At 57.1% G+C, this 20,577-nt stretch overlaps 1 protein-coding gene across 5 annotated transcripts; it reads right to left on the minus strand.

Moving 5' to 3' along the window:
- Positions 1–254: 254 nt before the first annotated feature.
- KANK2 (KN motif and ankyrin repeat domains 2) lies at positions 255–20,257 on the minus strand. Of its 5 annotated transcripts, none has more exons than XM_081284206.1 (13): positions 20,135–20,257; positions 18,553–18,750; positions 17,574–17,689; positions 15,710–16,921; positions 7,332–7,523; positions 7,144–7,246; positions 5,949–6,185; positions 5,314–5,401; positions 4,660–4,879; positions 4,260–4,402; positions 3,628–3,828; positions 3,463–3,552; positions 255–1,472 (listed from the first exon to the last, which is right to left on the minus strand). In XM_081284206.1, the coding sequence occupies exons 3-13, from the start codon at positions 17,608–17,610 to the stop codon at positions 1,419–1,421; spliced, it is 2,577 nt and encodes an 858-aa protein (XP_081140332.1). In that variant the 5' UTR covers positions 17,611–17,689; positions 18,553–18,750; positions 20,135–20,257; the 3' UTR covers positions 255–1,418. The 5 variants fall into 5 exon arrangements, with proteins under 5 accessions (XP_081140332.1, XP_081140334.1, XP_081140330.1 ...); XM_081284208.1 differs by lacking the exon at positions 20,135–20,257 and adding an exon at positions 19,948–20,089 and having other exon boundaries at positions 7,332–7,499; XM_081284204.1 differs by lacking the exon at positions 20,135–20,257 and adding an exon at positions 19,948–20,089.
- Positions 20,258–20,577: the final 320 nt, after the last annotated feature.

Below are 20,577 nucleotides of genomic sequence, written 5' to 3' on the forward strand. Positions count from 1 at the left end.
ACCTGCTTCTCTAGGTGAGCAGACAGCTCCCAGCTCTATTTCATGAACCGAGCGCTCCTGGGGCTCATTCTGTCCTGCTGGGCTGGGGCTTCAAAGCCCTGTGGACCTGGAGGGCAGCACAAGCCTGGGGAGGGCTCTCACTCCCTTAACAAGGCACACTGAAGGGGGAAGCCTGATCGTTTTCCTGCTTCCCGAGGAAAGGAACAGGAAAGAGAACCACACTGAGATTCTGGGGACAAAACAGACCCAGAAGGAAACTGTAAGCCAATCTGGCGAGCCCTGTTTCCAGCAGGCTCTACTCCAGGCAGCTCCGGAAAGTCTCTAGGTTGTTTAAAAAAAAAAAAAAAAATCCAGCTGCCCTTTGTTTGGTTTTCGGCAAAGGCCTGTCTCTTTAAGTTTGCGCTAGGAGTCCTCTGGGGGCAGCCAACTTTTAATTGTGTACACATGGGGTTTGTGGAGCCTGCCCTGTGCTCTGCCAACAAACACATTCCCTGTTTTCTTTCCTTTAAGGAGAGAAATTCTGGAGACCTGTGGAGGAAGAGGAGGGCCCTGTAACCACGGTTCTGGGCTCTGGATGTAGCAGCCACTCTGAGAACTGGATCTTTTTCTTTCAACTCTAGGTCTGAAGGATTTTCTAGGAAACTTGCTATTTGCCAGGGCCTCTGTGCAGGGGCGGGATGGATTTCTGGGTCATTTCTCCTTGTGAACGGGTTACCTACAAGTCAGAGGCTACCAGGGCATAAGCCGCAGGGTCCTGGGTCCCCCAACTTGAGTGGGGGTGACGCTGGCAGACACAACAAGAGAGAAGGGCTCAGATCTCTGCCCAGGGGGTGACGTGACAGGACGGAAGCTATTCTGTGAAGAAAGAGAAGAAATATCCCCCAGAAGGCCACCTGGAGTGGGGGCAGCAGACGCTGTAACTGGACAGTTAGTACGAGTGGGGAGGCGGGGTGGGCAAAGCCACTGAGTGAGAACCATGCCTTGACATTCAGGGTTACAGGAGCACACGCAATTCCAGTGACTTTCAAATTTGGCAACACACAGGAGGATCGTGCCCCTCCCCCGACAATGATTCAAAAATATAAAATTTCCCCTCCTCCGCCCATAATTGCCGGCTGATTGTTCTCAAAGTTCTTTATAAAACCCACACCCCGCCAAGAGCCCCTGGCGCCGCTTTAGACAAGAGTTTAGCTTTAGTCTGGGCCGCTGAACTTGGGTGCCGGAGAACCAACTGGAGCAGGAGTCCCCTGTGTGTCTGTGTCCTGGGCTCCCTGGGGACGCGGAGGGAAACCTGTTTGCCTTCCAGACTTGGGCCTGGGGGGTGGGAGGAAGCCCAAGGAGAGAGGGGCAGAGAGGAGACAGGACGGCTGGCTGGCGGGCCAGTGGCCCCAAGGGAGGCTCCGGCCGCCCTCCCTTGGCTACTCTTCAGCGGAGGACGACGCCAGGCTCTCGTCATCGGACATCGGGGCGAACTGTAACGAGAAGCCAGTGCTTTTTGTTTGGTGCTATTTCAGATCCCCTTTCTGAGGCATGGACATTAGGGCCGGCCTGTGGATGTGGTTGGTGGGCCTGCCCTGCAGGAGGTGTAGCCCTTGGCTTCAAATAAGGGATGCCTTGAAGAAACAAAGGCTGGAGGACTGTCACTGGGGATGAGAGATGGAGGGGATGCAGGCAGAGCGTGTGTGTGTGTGTGTGTGTGTGTGTGTGTGTGTGTCCTAATCCCAGAGGCTGGCAGAGGCAGCTGGAGGAACAGTAAGTGCGAAGGTCCTGGGGCAGAAGCAGAGGAGCTGTGATACAGGTACCCTGGCAGGAGCGAGGAAGGGTGGCTGATAGGCTCCCAGAAGGACTGTGGCTTTTTCTCAAGTGAGGTGGTAGTCGTAGAGGGTTGAGAGTGGAGAGAGGTGCCCCGACTCCAGTGTCCACAGTGGCCTCTGGCTGCTACGGGGGAGACAGGCTGGAGGTCAGGGAGTAGGGCGAGGCCAGGAAGTGGGGGCCAGGGTGGAAGAAACCGCAGTGAGTGGTCCGGGTGGGTGGTGATGGATGAGGGTCTGTCCCTCAGGGGTCTCTGGGGACAGGGCCACAGGTCAAACTGCAGGGACATTTAGGACACTAGAGGCCCCATCATTCAATCTTCTAGTTGGAAGCAGGCCCACAGCGATTCCCTGTGGGATAGGACTGAGGCCCCGCGTCCTGACACCCTGAGCAGGGCACAAGGAGAGTGGGGATGTAGGAAGGCGGGGCTCCCGTGGGAGCTGGGGTGAGTGGGAGACGGGCGGCTGTCTGGGCAGTCGCGGCCCTGGGCCCCTTAGGCAGTTCCCCTGTCTGTTCTGGGCATGGAACCCAGAGCCTCGTGCCTGCTGGGCAGGCACTCTACCACTGACAGAGTCCTGCTCATATGCCCAGGCTGGCCTCAAACTGTAATCTTCCTGCCTCAGCCTCCCAAGTTACTGGGATTATAGTGTGTGCTGCCATGCCCAGCTCAGGCAGGATTTGGGGGAAAAAAAAAAAAAAAACCAAGATTTCTGTGGTCAAATAAGAGAAATGCTGAGTTACGCAGAGTTAGGTTTCTTTTCAGTGAGGTTTTCTAGGACTTTAATATGCTGACATGTTGAAGTCTAAGCCAAAGTCCTCACTCTGGCCCACCCTGGTCTCCCACAATCTGCCACGTCACTCTGCCCTTGCCTCTTCCTCCTGGGCTCCCTGATACTTCGTAAATGCAGAGGCACATTCCTGCCTCAGGGCCTTTGCATGGCTGCCCCTTCTGCCTAGATGGCCACGTGACTCACTCCCTCACTTCTTCAGGTACAGGCTGAAATGTCACTTTTTTTTTTTTTAATATATTTTTAGTTGTTGATGGACCTTTATTTTTTTTTTAAATTTATTTGTATGTGGTGCCAAGAATCAAACCCAGTGCCTCATGCATGCTAGTCTACCACTGAGCCACAATCCCAGTCCCAAAATGTCACCTCTTCGCTGAGACCTAAAATAGCTCCCCTCGTCCCTGGCCATCCCTCTCACTGCCTTATTTCTTTCTAGTGCTGTCACCTGGTATTACATACTGATTTGCTTATGGTGTCTCTTACTAGATGCACACTCTAGGAAAGCAGAATATTTTTTTTAGTTTTGTACACTGCTGTGACCACAGAACCTACTAACACACAGTAGGTGCTCAGGAAATACAGTCTTCAAGCTATGGTTTGACTTATGATTTCTTTGTTTGAAACACGGTCTTGCTATGTTGCCCTGACTGGCCTTGAACTCCTGGTCTCAAGCGATCCTCTTGTCTCAGCTTCCCATACCTTATGATTTTGTGGGGCGGGTACCAGGGATTGAACCCAGAGGTGCTTTAATACTTAACTACTTTAATCCTCAGTCCTTTTTGAGACCAGATTTGGTTAAATGCAGAGGCTGCCTCAAACTGTTGCCTCCTGCAGCCCCCCTCCCACCCTGCCTGAGACTCACCGAGCACTTGATGTTCATGCGGGAGTACAGCATGGACGCGATCTCGCTCTGCCCGGCATCCAGGGCCACCATGAGAGCGGTGCTCCCATCCTGCAAAGAAGCCGTTGCTGTGCTACTGCCTGGTCACACTCCACCCTCCTGGGGAGCCCCCGGGCGGGCACTTACACGGTCGGTGAGCGAGATGTCACAGCTGGGCACAGCCAGCAGCAGCCCCGCGATCTCCTTGTGGCCGTGCTCACAGGCACACATGAGCGCCGTGGAGCCGTCATCGTCCTGCACGTTGACGTCCGCCTCGCAGGTCAGGAGGGCTTTGACCACATCCACTCGCCCGTGGCTGACCGCCAGCATCAGGGCCGTCTGCCCCGCCTGGGCAAGGACCATGGTCATAGTCCACGTGGGACCAAAGGTAAGATGCCCCTCTCCAGAACCTTCCAGGGCTGCCCTGGGCTCCCGTGCCGAGCGCCCCCACTTGCTGCAACCCCCTTCCCAGCATCCCATGGGGTCTTGGCTGCCCTACTCTTTTTTTTTTTTTTTGTGGGGGGACAGTGCTAGGGATGAACCCAAGGCCCTTGGGCCACACAGCAGGTCATGAAGAGCAGGGCTCTGCAGCTGGACCACAGTTCGGATCCCACCTCCTGGACTCTGACCTCGAGGAATGAGGCAGCCCCTCTGAGCCTGTGGAGTGGCCGCTCCCCGGAATGGGAGCTGAGGGCACCGCTGGGCCTGGCACGCAATGGGGGCTCACTCAAGGGGCCAAGCTCCTCAGGCCTGTGCAGGCCCAGGGTCCCTGCACCTACCTGGCTGGCTTTGGCGTTGACATCTCCAAGCCGGAAGAGCTGAATGACAGTCTCGATGTCATCCTGGGTCTTCAGGGTGGCCAGGGCAGTGAGCATGATGGGGCTGTAGCCCGCGCGGTTCTGCTTGTCTACCTGGCAGACACCTGCGTGGTGGGGAGGGGACTCGGTGGATGAGAGCCCTGGGACGGCCAGGCCTCCGCCATCAGAAGGGAAGCCGCCTTCCCTCCAGGCCCTGAGTGCCACTACGCTCCCCTCCCTCTGTCTAGGTGCCACCTAATTGGAAGTCCTCCCTGCCCCAGGTCCCCACTGCCATCATACCGAACGAGATGCGCCTCCTCCACCAGAGGGGAGGCTGTGTCCCCCAGGGAGGCTGGGCCCCCTTCTGGCCACCCCCGCTCACCACTGTCCAGCAGCTGCCGCACCACAGGGAAGTTGGCGTGTGACACGGAGTAGTGCAGCGCCGTGTTGCCGTTGCTATCGGCGATGTTGACCACGTAGTCCAGCAGCCTCGCGGACATGGCCCGGAAGGTGACCAGGTGGCGCCGCACCAGCTCGGGGTGTGCGTCGCTGCGGCAGGCCAGGCGCAGCCACTCTTGCAGCACTGTGGTGTAGGCCACTTTCTAGGTGGGGGAGGGGTGTGAGGGACAAAGGCCCGGATGGGGGAGGTCTTCCCCCCAGAGGAGCCCCTGGAGCCAACTGAGGTGCCCCCCACCCTGCACGGGGCTCTGAGGGACAGCACCCCAACTCACTAAGACCCTCAGGGCGGGTATAGACACGGGATGCCTTCCCAGAAGGCGGCCTCTGCCTGGAGACCACCTCCGAGGGAAGAGCAAGGCAGCCCCTCCCCTCAGGCCGCAGAAGCAAGAGCGACCACTGAACTGGGGCCCCCCTCTGCCTCCCTGGCCCGTCTCCAGGGTCCACGACTCAAGTCCCACCCATCCCAGAGCCCCGGCTGTGGGTCTCAGGGTCTTCACTAGGCGGATGGAGGGGGCCAGGGCAAGCAGCAGCCAGGAGTGGTGGGACGGGATGGGGGTCTGCTTAGGGCTCAGCCTACCAGCTCCCGCTCCGTGAGGGCGTTGGGGTTGCCCAGGTACTTCTCCAGGGCCAAGCAGGCCGAGATGAGGTCGGGGCTCAGCTCCATCCTGCCAAAGAACAAGAGGACCTTGGTCTGAGCGTCAGGTCCCTTGGACGCCTGTCCCCACCCCACATCCAGCTGGGGAGCTGGAGGAGAGCTCTCCACTGTGGCACCCATGAAGTCCTGCCAGGGTCAACTGAAGGGCGGCACTGCAGACCCTCTTCACCAGGGTCATGGGGAACACACAGGTTACAGGACAAAGGGGACATGTGGGCTGGGTTATTCCAAATGGCCAGGAATGAACAGAAAGTCTTTCCTCAGGGCAGATTTTTTATCAGGAAAAAAAAATAGGAGATATAATAAATAGAACGGGTGTTGGAGTACATGCCCCAAAGAGAGGAGAAACTTCTGTCTCCTAAAACCTAACACCAGGAACTAGAAAGAGGCTTTGATGGCCTCCAGAACTTTAGATGCTCAGGAGAAAGCACTTGTTGGCCAATTCCCACTACAGTGTGCATGACTGGTAGGTGGGCTCTCAGAGGGCTGGGCTGGATCTGAGAAAGAGACTCACCCGTCCTCACCCTCTCTGAGTCTCTCCCACCCAGAAAACTGACCGGATCTCCTCCTCCGAGTTGGACCCCGAGGCCCCCTCAGCCGTGGGTACGTGCTGAGACTCCCGAGATAACCGACACTCTTGCCGGCCGGTCTTGGCCACCGCTGTCCCTGGCCTGAGCTGGGGCACTGAGGCCACACTTGGAGCCCTGCCTTCGGGCTCTGTGGCCTCGTTCTCTGTGCTGTCATTATCTGAGAAGTTCTCGGCTGTGCTGGAGTCTTCCGATGAGGACTCATACCTGGGGAGGAAGGAAGGCAGGTGAGGAGACGCTGCAGACGGGAAGGGACGGCAGCTGGCATCCCGTCCACGCTGCAGGAACAGCAGCTGTGACTGGCCACGCCAGGTGCTGCTCTACAACTTCTGCCCTCTGTGCCCCCTGCCCCTGCCCCAAGGGTGTCACCAACTCGACCTCCACCTGCCTTGCACAGGACTCTCTGGGCTCCTTGCTGCTCCTGGACACCCTAAGCTCCTGGGTGGCACTGGAGGCCCCCACTGGCCATGGCTGCCTCGGCGTCCTGCTTCTCTATCTGCCACCTCCTGCCTGGGCTGGCGCCTCTATCAGCAGCGCCCTCCCACACCCCGCCCTTCACTTTGCCTGCTCCTACTTGTCCTCTGCTTCTGGGACTCCTATGGGTCAGGGCCAGCAGTGTCTCCTCAGAGGCTCCATCTGGCCTGGAACCTGCTCTCAGGACCCACTGCCCCATTGGATCAAGGCTGCATCAGAGCAGGGAGTGGAATCAGCATCTCCCAGGGGCTAGGCCAGCCACAAGCTCTGGAGCCAGGGCAGACTCCTGGATCACTGAGTTTTGTTTTTTTGGTACTAAGAATTGAACCCAGGGGCCCTTTACCATTGAGCTACACCCCCAGTCCTTTTTTATTTTTTAATTTTGAAACACGATCTTGCTCAATTGCTTAAGGCTTTGCTTAATTGCTGAGGCTGGCCTCAAAGTTGCCATCCTCCTGCCTCAGCCCCCCTCACTGGGATTACAGGTGTGCACCACCGTACCTGGCCTCCCGGATCACTACCCCTGCTAGACACGCAGCTTCCTCAGGCCTGTCTCCTCATCTACCTGTTGTCATTTGAGTCAATGGATTAGCCCAAGTGGGGGACTTAGAATAAGGTGTTTATTACGCTCTTTCTTCTGCATGAATGAACTGAAAAAAAGAGAAGGGCTGTGGGATGGGGGTCCTCTCACCCGCCGTTGACACCCACGAACTGCAGGCTCCTGCGCTGGGCCTCGGGGTCCGCGGGCTCCTCTTTCCGCTTCATGATGGACCGTACTCCGGCCAGGGAACCGCCTAGAGGGAGGACTGCGTCACAGAAAGAGCTCAACCCATCCTGGTCACCCTGGTCCTGTCCCCCTCCGTGGCCACCACCCCTTACCTGCACCCCTGGCCTCCTCCAATTCGCAAGAGGCCACCTGCCTGGTGGGCTCCCTGCTGGTGCAGTCACCCGCGGGCACCTGGCCTGTGCTCTCCTCGGGCTCCACCCGGGCGGCGGCTGCTGCAGACCCTGACGGGGACGAGGACTCTGTAGGTGCCCGTGAGAGACCTGGAAGGACACGAGATGAGGCATCTGCTGAGGGTCACAATAAGCAAATGATAACAGTTGTGACAGTTGCTGCTTGTCACTCACATGTCCTGAGCCAGGTGCTCTTAGGAGGGCTAAGTCTTACATTGTGTCATCTGGAGGGTCAGGCTGTGGCAGGGGAGGAAACTGAGGCATAGCGACTCTTAGAGGTGAGGCGGGGACAAGAGCTCTAAGGTCACCAGCAAGTGGGTGGCAAAATCCTACACTAACTCTAGTCTGTGGCTTGCCCTGCCGCTGATCAGGGACAGGGTCCCTGTGGCCCTACAGGGCTGGCTTGAGAGTCCCCGCCCTGATGCTGTATGAAGTATTCTCTAGGCAACGGGTTTGATCACAGCCTAGAGCATGGTGGTCAGAGTGGAGACTCAGACTTTTCACCTATGAGCTGAGTGACCTGGAGCAAGTCACTCAACTTCTCTGGGTTTCAAGCAGATGACATATCCTACCTCATGGCATCACCACTGTGCAGACGAAAGGCAGAATGACATGAAGGGCTTACCACAATCCAGCACGTCAAGAGCCCTGGAGAAATACTTGTTACTTCCAAATGACTGTAAACTCTTTTTTTTTTTGGTAGTGGGGATTGAACCTCAGGGGCTCTCTACCACTGAGCCACATCCCAGTCCCCTTTTAAGTAGCATTGTGTTTTAGAATTCATTTCGTGCTTAGTTTTTCTTCTTTATTTATTGGTACCATGAACTGAATCCAGGGGCACTTAGCCACTGAGCCCCAGTCCCGGCCCTTTTGTGTTTTGAGAGAGGGCCTTGCTAAGTTGCTCAGCACCTTGCCGCTGCTGAGGCTGGCTTTGAACCTGTGATCCTCCTTTCTCAGCCTCCCTAGCTGCTGGGATTACAGGGGTGTGCCACCACGCCCCGCTGTTTATTTTCTTTTTTGGGATGGAACCCAGGGCCTCGTGCATGCTGGGCAAGTGCTCTTACCACTGAGTGACATCCCTGGCCTCCTGACTTTTTCTTTTAAACCTTAATAATAAATTCACATTAAACACACTGGATACCCAAGTGGAACATATGGGGAGGCAGATGACCATTCCCGGGCTTTGTATTTATTATTTGGTACTGGGGATTGAACCCAGGGGAGCACAACCACTGAGCTATACCCATCCTTATTTATGGCTGAGGCAAGAGGAACACAAGTTCAAAGCCAGTCTCAGCAAAAATCAAGGCACGGAGCAACTCAGTGAGACTCTGTCTCTAAATAAAATTTAAAAATGGGCTGGGGATGTGGCTCAGGGGTCGAGTGCCTGAGTTCAATTCCCAGGGCCGCCCTCCCCCCAAAAAGTATTACATGCCTAAAGCATGGGAGTGTTAGATCCCCTGATTTGACGTTAGGCAGGCATTGCTTTAATCATCAGGAAAGTGAAGCCACATGGCTATTAGGAACCCAGGACTTGGGGCTGAGGTGCAGCTCAGTGGTGGAGCACCTGCCAAGCTCAGGAGACCCTGAGCTCCATCCTCAGCACTGCAGGAAAGAAACAAAGGTTCAACTGGTAAGTTTTACGTGTATTTATCACAGTTGAAATGCTTCCTAAGTAGGTTGAGGACAAAGGTGACTTCCTAGGCACAATCCCTGGGTCATCTGCCGCCCAAGCTGGGATAGGGACAGCAGGAGGCTAACGCCCCAGCCCAGCAGGCCAGAGAGCGAATGACCGTCCAGCCTCCACCGTGCCAGGCTGCCCTGTCTCAGGATCCAGTCAGGCCCCCAGGCCACAGATGGCCTCGGAGTTGCCACTTCCGCGGGGTTTCCCCTTCTTGCCACTGGGCACAGCTGCTAAAGGCCAGTGCTTTGAAGTCCCCTTAATGGATACAATCTTCTTGACACATGCAGCATGACTTCCTCAAGTTCACACGCAACACTCAAGGGTAGCGGAGAAGGGAGAGAGGCCCCGCACGGGCCAGGGTGGGAGGGCAGGGCTGCAGGTGACACTGGGCCTAGAGACGGACCCAGGGTGTGGCCGAGGCTTGTGCTCCCACGGGAGCCAAGGGCAAATGCCAGTGTACGTGAATCCCCCGATTATTTTATGTTTAACATTTATTGCAATTTGTTATGCAGTACTGAAGATGGGACCCAGGGCCTCGTGCATTCGAGGCAAGTGCTCTACCTCCGAGTGACACACCTGGCCTCGTTTTCTTTTAAACCTTGACAATAAACCCACATTAAACACACGGTATAGCCAAGTGGAACGTGTGGGGAGGCAGATGGTCATTCCCAACCTTTGTGTTTATTTTGTATTTTGGTGCCGGGCACTGAACCCAGGGGCGCACGGCCACTGAGCCACATCCTCAGCCCTTTTTCTATTTCGAGACAGGGCCTCACTAAGTTGCTGAGGCTGGCTTTGAATTTGCGATCCTCCTGCCTCAGCCTCCTAAACCACTGGGATTATGTGCACATGGTTGTCACTCCCCATCTCTGCCCCAGACTCAGGGCTCCTGACTTAGAGTCACAGGAGAAAGAACAGATGAGACGGATGCACAGGCTCGTGAAATTGGCCAGACACAAGGCGCAGACAGACTCCACTCACTGGAGGTGCCAGAGTCACCAGACCAGAGACAGAAATGGAAGAGGCAGAGCGGGGTGCAGGGCTGGGGCTGGGGCTCAGCGTTTAACGGGGAAAGAGGTGAACGCTCCGGAGCTCGAGGTGGGGATGGCTATGCGACAGTGGGAACGTGCTCACGGCCATGAATGAACAGTTCCCTTAAAACGGTTCAACTCATAAATTTATGTTGTGTGTTTCACCATCAGTTTTTTGGGGGAGGCGTTGCTGGGGACGGAACCCAGGGCCATGGGCACTAGGCGAGTGCTCCATCCTCGGGCTCCACCCTGGCCCAGTTCCATTGCTTAAAAATATAAAAACATTTCTCAGCTGAGGGCCACAAAAACAGGCGGCAGGTCATCGTCTGCCACTCCCTATTCTGGATGATGCCAAGAACCTCTGAAAGTTCCTCCTAGAGAAATGGATGAAGGCTCATTAGACCACAGGGAGACGCTCAGCCGCACTGGAAACCAGAGAAATGCAAATTCCAACAGGGAGCGAGAACTCTGCACCAGCAAAAGGCGGGCAAAGCAAGAAAGGTGGATGGGCCTCATGCGGAGACGCGAGACGCGGGGAGCCAGGCAGCAGCCCAGGCCCGGCGGAGGGCATCCCACGGGGTGTTGGCACAGACCACCAGACAGGACCCGGAGGCCAGGGAGGGTGGCCCTAGCATCGTCCACAGGAGCCAAAGGTGGAAGCTACCTCCCGCTCCCACCACGAGGGGAGGAGATGGGGAAAGGCTGGAACTCACCCGGGACAGAAATCTACTGAGCTTCTTGAAAGTGACAAACCAGATTTAAAAACACCAGTGTAGGGCTGGGGTGGTGGCTCAGGGGCAGAGCACTTGCCTGGCATGTGTGAGGCACTAGGTTCCACCCTCAGAACCACATATAAATAAAATAAAGGTATTGCGTCCATCTACAAGAAAAAAAAAAAAAAAACCCACAAACCCACCAGTGTACGTGGAGAAAGGACAGGGTGGGGGACGGCTCAGTGGGAGAGCAGCAGCAAAGCTGCGTGAGGCCTGGTTCCATCCCCAGCACAGGAGGAAAAAAAAAAAAGGAGGAAAAAAATAAGAAAGAGATTTTTGTTTTTCTGAAACACAATACCATTTAAGGAAATTAAACACACACAGGGCATATTTTCCAGTGACACCAAATATCTAAATAAACTTCTGGAAGGTGAAGAACCAGGAATGATAGCAAATGGGAGGGGAGGGCCAGGCGTGGTGGCATGCGCCTGTAGACGAGGGGAGGGCCGGGCGTGGTGGCATGCGCCTGTAGATGCAGCCACTGAGGCCGGGGATCACAAGTCTGAGGCCCGCCTGGGCAACTCCGCCAGATCCTGTCTCAAAATAAAAATGGAAGTGCCGCTGAGTGGCAGAGCACTTGCATTCTATGTGAGAGGCACAGGCTCAATCCCCAGCACCACATTAGGAAAAAAAAAAAGAAAAAGATGGGGGAAAGAAGTGGTGGAGGTGGGGGTACCTGAATGGCACAGAGGAGAGATTGGGAAGGTGTGGTATATGGGCAGTTTTTTTTTTTTTTTCTTTTTTGGGTACTGGGGATTGAACCTGGGGCACTTAACTACTGAGCCACACTCCCACCCCTTTTTTGGTATTTTATTTAGAGACAGGTCTCACTGAGTTGCTTAGAGCCTTACTAAGTTGCTGAGGCTGGCCTTGAACTTGGTGATCCTCCTGCCTCAGCCTCCCGGGGTTGCTTGGGATTATATGCATGTGCCACCATACCAGACAGTTTTTACATTTTTAAGTGGTTTGGGAAAAAAATAAAGAATAAATGCTATAGGACATGTGGAACATATTAAAAAAAATCGAATTTCAGCATGCACAAGTAAAGCTTCGCTGGGGCACAGCCAAGCTTGTTCCTTTATCCCTTGTCTAGCTAAGTTGCCCAGGCTGGCCTTGAACTTGCACTCCTCCTGCCTCAACTTCCCCAGCTGCGGGACCAGAGGTGTGCACACAGCACCTGGCATGCCTGTTCCTTGACGTCTCACCGATGGCTGCTTCTGCACCATGAGGACAGGAGGAGGCACTGAACTGGGGTTTTTTTCTTTTTTAAAGTGAAAGTATTTTTTTTTTAATTTTTTTTTAAAGAGAGAGTGAGAGAGGGGAGAGAGAGAGAGAGAGAATTTTTAATATTTATTTTTTAGTTCTCAGCGGACACAACATCTTTGTTTGTATGTGGTGCTAAGGATCGAACCCGGGCCGCACGCATGCCAGGCGAGCGCGCTACCGCTTGAGCCACATCCCCAGCCCCCGGGTTTTTTTCTTAATATTTGATAATATCTCAATAAGGCAGGGAAAACGGAACGGAGACGGGTGAGCTGACGAGAGAGAAGGTAGAGCCTGCAGAGTTGCAAAGCTGTCCGGCTAAGGACGGAGGGGACAGAGAAGAAATACCAAAGCAAAACAGGAGACCAGCGGGTGTGGCTGGCAGACTGGAGACTCAGGTCAACTCAACGCTGGGAGAACGTCTCGCGTGGTCCACCCTCTTTGCTTACGACAGGTTTCGGGAAGGGTATTTTCAAGGGCCTTCATGTCTTTTACTGAATTACTTTACATGCCCACGGCTGGCGCTCTGTCCACACTTGGTGCAGCTCAATAACTTAAATTTTTAAAAATCAATTCTGGGCCAGGCATGATGGTGCATACCTGTAATCCCGGCTCCTTGGAAGGCTGAGGCAGGAGGATCGCAAGTTTGAGGCCCTAAGGAACTTAGTGAGATCCTATCTCAAAACAGAAAAATAAAAAGGGCTGGGGATGTGGCTCAGTGGTAAACTGCCCGTGGGTTCAATCCCCAGTATCAATCAATCAATAAATAATTGATTGTTTTGGGGGCTGTAGCTCAGTGGTAGACCACTTACCTAGCACACTCAAGACCCTGGGTCCCATTCCCAGCACCACAAAAGAACGAGAGAGAAGAAAATGGTGTCAGTATTTAAAAAAATAGCATGTCCAAAGAATTTGGACGAATAGAGAAAATGCTCCCAGGATCATGTTAAACTAAAGACACAGTTTGAGTGTTGGCTTTGAGAACCATAGGCAAATTCCTTTACCTCCCTGGGCCTGGGTTTCCTCATCTGTAAAATGAGAATTAAAACATCAACACTTCATAGGGTCATTGTGAATTCAAATGAATAAAATATGAAACAGGCATCAAATAACACCCTGGAATGCCATAATTTTCTTTTTTCTTTTTCCAGTACTAGGGATGGACCCCAGGGTGCTCTATCATGAGCTATGTTCCCAGCCCTTTTTACTTTAATTTTTGGAGGCCAGGCCTCACTAAGTTCCTGAAGCTGGCCTTGAACTTGCAACCCTCCTGCCTCAGCCTCCGGAGCTGAGCTGCCGGAGTGACTGGTTCCGTTCGACACTTTGAGGAGTCCTTCTTCACCTTAGGGCCTTTGACCGCTAGGCCTTGTCCAGAACACTGTTTCCTTTACTCCTTTGCCCACCTGACTCCTTTGCATCTTGGTTGGGAGATGCCACAAGGCCTGGAGGTGACCTTGCACCCTGCCTCATGCCCTGGGCCCTGCTGACCATTTGACATGATTCCCACCTTTCCCCCCCTTTTTTGTGTTGCTGGGGAGGGAACCTAGGGCTTCACACATGTAAACCCCTTGCTCTACCACTGAGCCGTGCCCTTGGCTGTGACCGAAGGCTCAGAGTGTTTCAGTAACAGACTGGCAGGACCCCCAGTTCATGGATGAGGACCTGAGGCATAGAGGGCTTACGCAGCATGCTGCGGGACCCAGGGACAGGGAGCAGGAAGTCAGAGCTGAACCCAGGCCACCACCCTATCTAGCTGTCCCCAATTCCACGTCTCTACTTTTTTGCTTTAAACACGTGAATTCCCTGAAGTGACATTTCCGATCACTGCAGTCTCTTGTTCAGTTGTTGCGGGGGCTTTGGTCTGTCTAGTTCACGGTTGCATTCCCAGTGCCTACAACAGTCCAGCACCTAGTGGGCTCTCCATAAAGGTCTGCTAAATGAGATATCGAGATGAATGAATGTACTCCAGCTCTGCCCAAGCAAGGCAAAGACCAAGGTTGCCTGCAGCAAGAGGGAGTGGAGTAAGCCACCAGGAAGGACCTTCAGGGACAGCGGCTTGCACAGGGGGTGGACACTGCTATGTCTGTATGTCCTGCAAGCAGGAGGCCCCATGGCTGCCCTGGGAAGCATGTCTGGAATGGAGGGTGCCTCTCAGAGATTCCGAGGCTGGGCCGGGCGGGACCGCTGGCTGAAGGCCAGAGTCGCAGGGCTGGGTGTTTGGATGGACACGGAACAGAGGAGTGGTGTCCGGAGTTGGCCAGGAACAACACAGGGAAGTGAGAAAGCACAGCTGGGTCCCTGCCCTCAGTCCCTGCCCTCCGGATGTTGGTTGGGCGCTGGGCAGCTGACCCTGCAGGCGGGAGGAGAATCTGGGACCCCCCTTGGAGCCCTGCCCCAGGTTCAAGCTGGCCTGGGCTCAGATCCCGGCTCAGCTGCTTCCTGGTTGTGTGACACCTCAGTGAAGTGAAGTGAAGCGAGTGAAGCCTCAGTCTCCCCAGCTATAAATAGGTTGACCTAAAATTATTAGCAGAAGCAACAAGAAGCACCGATTGAGCACTTACTGTGTATGTGAATTCACCAGGGTTTCAGGGGTGGGAACCAGTACTATGCTACTTCACAGAGAGGTGAGCTGAGGCCCAGAGAGGTGGTATTGCTCACCCAGGTCACACAGCAGGAAGTGTATCTGAACTCAGGTCCTCTGGCTGCACAGATGACCCCTCCTTCGGTAAAACACTTTGCACAGCATTTAGCACTCCTCGGTGGGTACTCAATAAAGAACAGCTGTCATTATTATGAGTCATTCTGGTAGCTTCTCCCTGGGCCCTCAGGGCAGCAGTGGCTGGGCAGCTGATGTTCTGCACACCCTGCACCCTCTTTCCTGGCATGAGGATTCAGCCCTTCTTCTGGAGCACCCCCTTCCTCTCTTAAAGGCCACAGAGCCTGGGTGGGGCTTCTCTTCCTTCAGGATCCAGGAATAGGCAATGAAGGCCACTCCTGGGTCTTTGACTGGTACTATTTAGACTAAGGGGCTCCCTTTCCACGGAGCTGGAAGGAAAAAGCCCTGGAGCGATGGGGCCACCTTCCTCTGCCCATCTCCAGGGTAGGAAGGAGAGTGACAATAACTTACAGATTCCTGATGGCATCTGAGCACTTGGATCCAGCTATACCTGAGGCTACCGGTTATATGAACAACCTGTTTCCTGTACCAGAGATGGATTCCCGCCACTTACTGAATACACAAGGAGGGTTTCTGCCCAGCTAACCAACAGACTTACACAGAGCCTCCGCCAGATAACTCCTGTTCTGAAGTTCACAGTGAGCCATGCAGAAGGTCCCACGCTAGACACCCAATTTCTCCACATGGTTTCTACAGCCCTTAGGTCAGTGGCTCACTTGTTTGTGGATGAAAAGACAGAGGCTCTGAGAGCTGGATGATGCGGCTGGTGAAAGGCTGGGGCAGGGGCTGGGCCCTGCCATTCCCAGGGTCAGGATGAGCAGCGGAGAGAAAGACAATCCACAGACTCTCCCCTCCCCCGGCGCCACACTCACCTGCGGCCCCTTCGCAGCTCCGCTCTGTGATGCTGATCTTCTTGACCACGTGGACGTTGCTAGTGGACGCAGTGGGCACCGGGCACATTGTCTCCACCACCTCGTGACTGCGGAACACGGGGGGGTTCTCTGCCCCTCCTGATGTCGCCAGGGCCCTCAGCCCCACTCCATAAGGCTCCAGGCTCTGTGCTCGCTGTGCAGAGGCCCCAGCAGCTGTGCTGGCCGCCACCTCCACCTCCCGCGGCCCTTCCACCACCCGGACCGTGTCCACTCGGATGGGGCTGTCGGGCGGGGGCCAGGCCTGGGGCTGGGGCTCGGCCTGCCTGGCCTGGGCCGCCTGCAGCTCCTGCAAGGCCTTTTTGAGCTGGGTCTCCAACACGGCAATCTTGGCATTCAGCGCCGCCTCCCCGTCGGGCATGCCCAAGTCCCGCTCGCGGACCCAGGTGCCCACACTCCGGGTCTCGAGCGCCGCCGGGTCATCGGGCGGGTCTGGGAGGTCCAGGCAGAGCTCGCTGCGGCTGCGGCCCCCGGTGGGGTGGCCCAGGAACTTCTGGCTCTTGAGCTGCACCGTGAGCTGCCGCTTCTCCTCCTGCAGCACTGACAGCTTCACCTGAAGCACAGGGATCAGCTTCACCTGCTCCTCCAGCTGCCTCAGCTTCCGCAGGGCACCGGCCATCTGCTCCCGCACGTGGGCCAGGTGCCCGGCGCTGGGCGGCACTGGCGTGGACAGTCCCGAGCTTCGAGGCGTGGGCGGCGGCAGCCCCACGCCCACCAGGGAGCCCGTGGAGCCGGCTGCGCTGGGCGTCAGGGAGCCCAGGCCAGGGGGCGCGGCCGCCTGGTCCTCCAGGCGGCGCCGGGCGTCCAGCAGTGTGCGCTCCACACGCGGGTTGAAGCCGGAGCGCGTCTCCAGGGCGCCGTACTGCGGGTAGAAGCCCCGGCCGCAGTAGGAGTAGGCCGAGTGGCGGCTGTCCCCGCTGGCGTTGGAGCACAGCGACTCGGTGGACGTCCACCAGGAGCCAGGGCCTCGCGGCAACGAGCCCAGACGGGGACGGCGCTGCACGGCCACCCGCCGCAGCGTGTGGCCCTTCTCGATGTCATCCACGTACTTGAGAAAGTCCAGGTCCAGGCGGTAGCCGTAGGGGGTCTCCACCGAGTAGGGTGGGTCAGACTCCTTGGCGGGGAAGGCAGGTGGGGAGGCTGGGCCTGGGGTCCCTGGGGTGGAGAGAGGCCAGCACCTCTAAGCACTGCTGTCCCCCTGCCTGGGCCCAGGCTGATGCCCAGGAGGGCCAGGTTCCATGTGCCCGAAGGCTGGAGCCCACCCGGCATTCCACGCCGACTCCAGGTCACCCTCAGGCCTCCCAGAGCAGGGCTGAGCTCCCTGGAGACTCGGTGTCCTCCTGCCTGCCCTGAGACAGAGGGCCCGGACTGCCTCCCTCTGGTCCCCCAGCAGGGCTATCTCTCCCCCACACTCTCCCAGGAGAGCCGGGCCCACCCCCAGAAGGAAAGGGTGTCCCACTCTGACTCTGACCCTCTCTTGTGCCTCCCAAGTCCCCAGCACAGGGATTTCTGGCCCCTTCAAACTAAACCCCTTCCCAGCGAGAAGGTTCCTTCCTTCAGATCCCCCGGCCACCGCAGGGCTGTACTTCTCCTGCCCAGGACCCCAGTGCTGCACCATGTCCCCACAACAGCCTCCCAGGACAGGTCCCTATCTCCCCCTCGGGTTACCCCTTCATCCCAGCAAGATTCTGTGTCCTTCAAGTCCTCCCAGGGCTGGGCTGTGGCCTCCCCCTCAGGCCCTCAGGGCAAAGCCCTGGACAGAATTCCCAGGGCAGGGCCCTTCCCCCTCCCCCCCCAGACCCCTGACCTGGGAAAGGGGCGGGCACATGCAGGACTTGGGCCATCTTCTTGTCTGCAGTTGTTCCTCAGGAGTCACTTGGGGGACAGTGAGTCAGACTGCCTGCAACACTGGCTGAAGGTTACCTGGGGAGAGGGGGTGGTGGAACGGGTCAGGAGGAGTCTGAAGGGGGAGGGGAATGTGGCCACACAGTGGCTCCACCCAGGTCTGGGACCCTCTCATATGCACACTCTGCCCAGCCAAGGAAAGGCCCGGAACAAAGAAATCAAACCTAAGGCCTGCGTGCACATCTGTCCAGCCCCTGGACAGGCTCCAGCTGTTCCCACAGCCCTGCCTCCACTCGGCCCCAGGGCCGGGGGCCCCAAGCCTGACAGCCCCACCCTTCCTGAACCCCCTCTCCTCAGCCCAGGCCTGGAGCTGGCCACAGAAAAAACTGGGGGCTAAGACAGACAGGCTGGGGTGCTAACGGGGGACAGTCTTCCTGCAAGGATCTAAGGAGCCACACAGGGGTAGTGGACCCCTAGGCGACCCCAAGGCAGAGAGCCCTGATGGGAGGTAGGGAAAGTGGGAGGCACGAAGCCCTTCCCCTTTATGGAAACAATTTTCTCTAAAAATAAACAGTTTCGCTGCTGGGCTACACAGAACTTCCTGCCCCCCCAGGATGTGTCCGGGCTTGGGGGTGCAGCAGGGATAGAGAGCTGGGGCAGAGGCCCGGGAAGCCATGGGGTGGAGGGGAGGAAGTAAGAGGGGGCGCCTGGAGGCTGCAAAAGGGAGGAACAATCAGGGCTTCTCACTAAACCCCCCTCAGCCCTGGAGACTAGGCAGGGCCCTTTTGTCCCCCAAACCCTGCCTGAACTTGGCCAATCCTTTCTGCAATCTGACTTCTAGCCACCTTGCTGCAGAACCCACAGCTCATCCCACAAAGAAAGTGAACCCTTTCTGGCATGAGGGTACCTGGGCAATGGGTACCTGGGACCAAGCGGGGCACCTGTTGGGCATGAAGGCGGGGTTGGGGTTCCAGGGACAGCTGAGTATGTCTTCTCGTCCTGACTTGCTTAGTCTCTCTCCACGTCTTTCTCTTTCCACTCTTCTCTGCCTCTCTCTCCACCTCTCTGTCTCTCAGTCTCTCCACTTCTCTTTGCCTGTCTCTCCACGTCTCTGTCCTAGCTTCACTGGCTTTCCACACCTGGAATGCAAGGTCACCAGTTGTAGGAAATTTGGTTTTCAATCTGCCTGTAGCCTCACCCCCATGAGCAACAGGAAGTTGATCTGAAATATTTTCTGGGGACTTAGGAGAGACCCAGAGGCAGGGAGCAGGTTTGGTATAGCCTGGGGCAGGGGGAGCAGGTACACCCAGTAGGTGTAGCAAATAACATCAACATTATAACAATAGTCAAGGTGGGTAGTTATTACTCTGGCTTACAGATGGAGAACCTAAGGGGGCAGAAAAGTGCGGCGACTTGTTCGGGTCACTTGGGCAGTGGAAAAGCGGCTCCACTAGAACCCACCAAGCCACTCCCTGCAGACTCCACGGCCCTCTACCCATTTCCCAGACATGGAGGTCTGCAGGTCTCCAATTATCTGACCACCTTCCATGGCCAGAGAAAGAGACACTGGGAGTGTGGGGTGGTGGCATGTGGGTGGAAGGACTCCTGGAGGAACAGGAGGGGAAAGAAGGGTCAAGTGGGGAGCTCAGGGAAGGGGTACAGGGGTCTCCAAGAAGGGTCAGGTGGGGAGCTCAGGGAAGGGGTACAGGGGTCTCCAAGAAGGGTCAGGTGGGGGAGCTCAGGAGCTCCCCAAAGCACCTCCCTGCCAGCCAGGACATCTCCGGGGGTTTTTCTGCCCCTCTCTCCGCCCCAAAGTTGGGGGCGAGGATACCCCGCCCCATGCAGGGAGGGGCGGGGCCTGCGGGGTCCCAGGCTAATAGCAAACAGCTGCCGCTCCCCACGCCGACCCAGCCGCCAGGCCGAGGCCCAGCCCGGCCGGACGCCGGGCCGCCTTCCCGCCGCCTGGGGCCTGGCCCTGCCACAGAGGGCGGGAGGAGGGACCGAAGGGCGGGAGGGCAGGACAGGGGCCGAGAGAGGGAGAGAGGCGGCGAAGGAGAGAGGTAGAGGGGAGGCAGGGGTGGGGGAGAGGGACAGGGCACGGTGGAGGGATGGAGGTAGATGCGGGAAGAGGAAAGTGGGGCTAGGGTCAAAGATGGGGAGGGGACAGGGGCGCGAGACCGAGATGCTCTCAGTCGGGGAAGTTCGGGACAGTTGAGGTTGGAGGCAGTGGCTCCTAAGGAACCACGAGGTTGTGCCCGGAGTTGGAGGTGGGGAAGGGACCGCACACGAACTCCGAACCCGACTCGAAGCCCGACCCCAGCCCGGGTCCTACTCGCCTGGCGCGCTCCGGCCGCCGCCGTCCCTGCGTCCCGCCGCCCTTGCGTCCTCCGCGCCGCCGCCCGGCCGCCCGGCCCTCGGGCTGGCCCCGCCCCTGGCCCCGCCCCCGTCAGGCCCCGCCCCTCGGGTCCCCCAGGCCAGTAGGGTCAGGGGAAAGGCAGAGTGGTGGGGTGGACGCGGTCTCACCTGCACGGCAGGTGTGTGTGCACGTCGCGGGTGCCCGACTCGTCCCCCTTTGTCCCCGCCAGCGGTCCCAGGGGCTGGATCCCCACCGCTGGCCTCCCCCGCCCTCTGCATCTGGGCGGTCGCGGGGGGCGGGGCTGTGGGGCGGGCGCGGCGGCGGGAGGTCACCCTTCCCCCCCACCCCCTGCCCCGCGCAGGGCTGGAAGCCGCCCAGCGCAGGCCTGGTACACGGTGGCGTGACCATCGCGGGCTGGGAGGGGGGCTGCTCTAGCGCGAGGCTGCATAGGCGGCGGCTAAGGCCTGGGCGCCAGAGTCAGCCAGACCTGGACTCCAATCCCAGGCTCATCCATCTTTTATTGCACTGAACCCAAGTTTCCCCATCTGCAAAATGGGGCTAATCATGTCGTCAGTGTGACAGGAATGTGGAGAAGATTGCCTAACCACTA

The sequence above is a fragment of the Spermophilus citellus genome (assembly GCF_964194105.1).
Source record: "Spermophilus citellus genome assembly, chromosome: 3".
Classification (NCBI taxonomy): domain Eukaryota; kingdom Metazoa; phylum Chordata; class Mammalia; order Rodentia; family Sciuridae; genus Spermophilus; species Spermophilus citellus.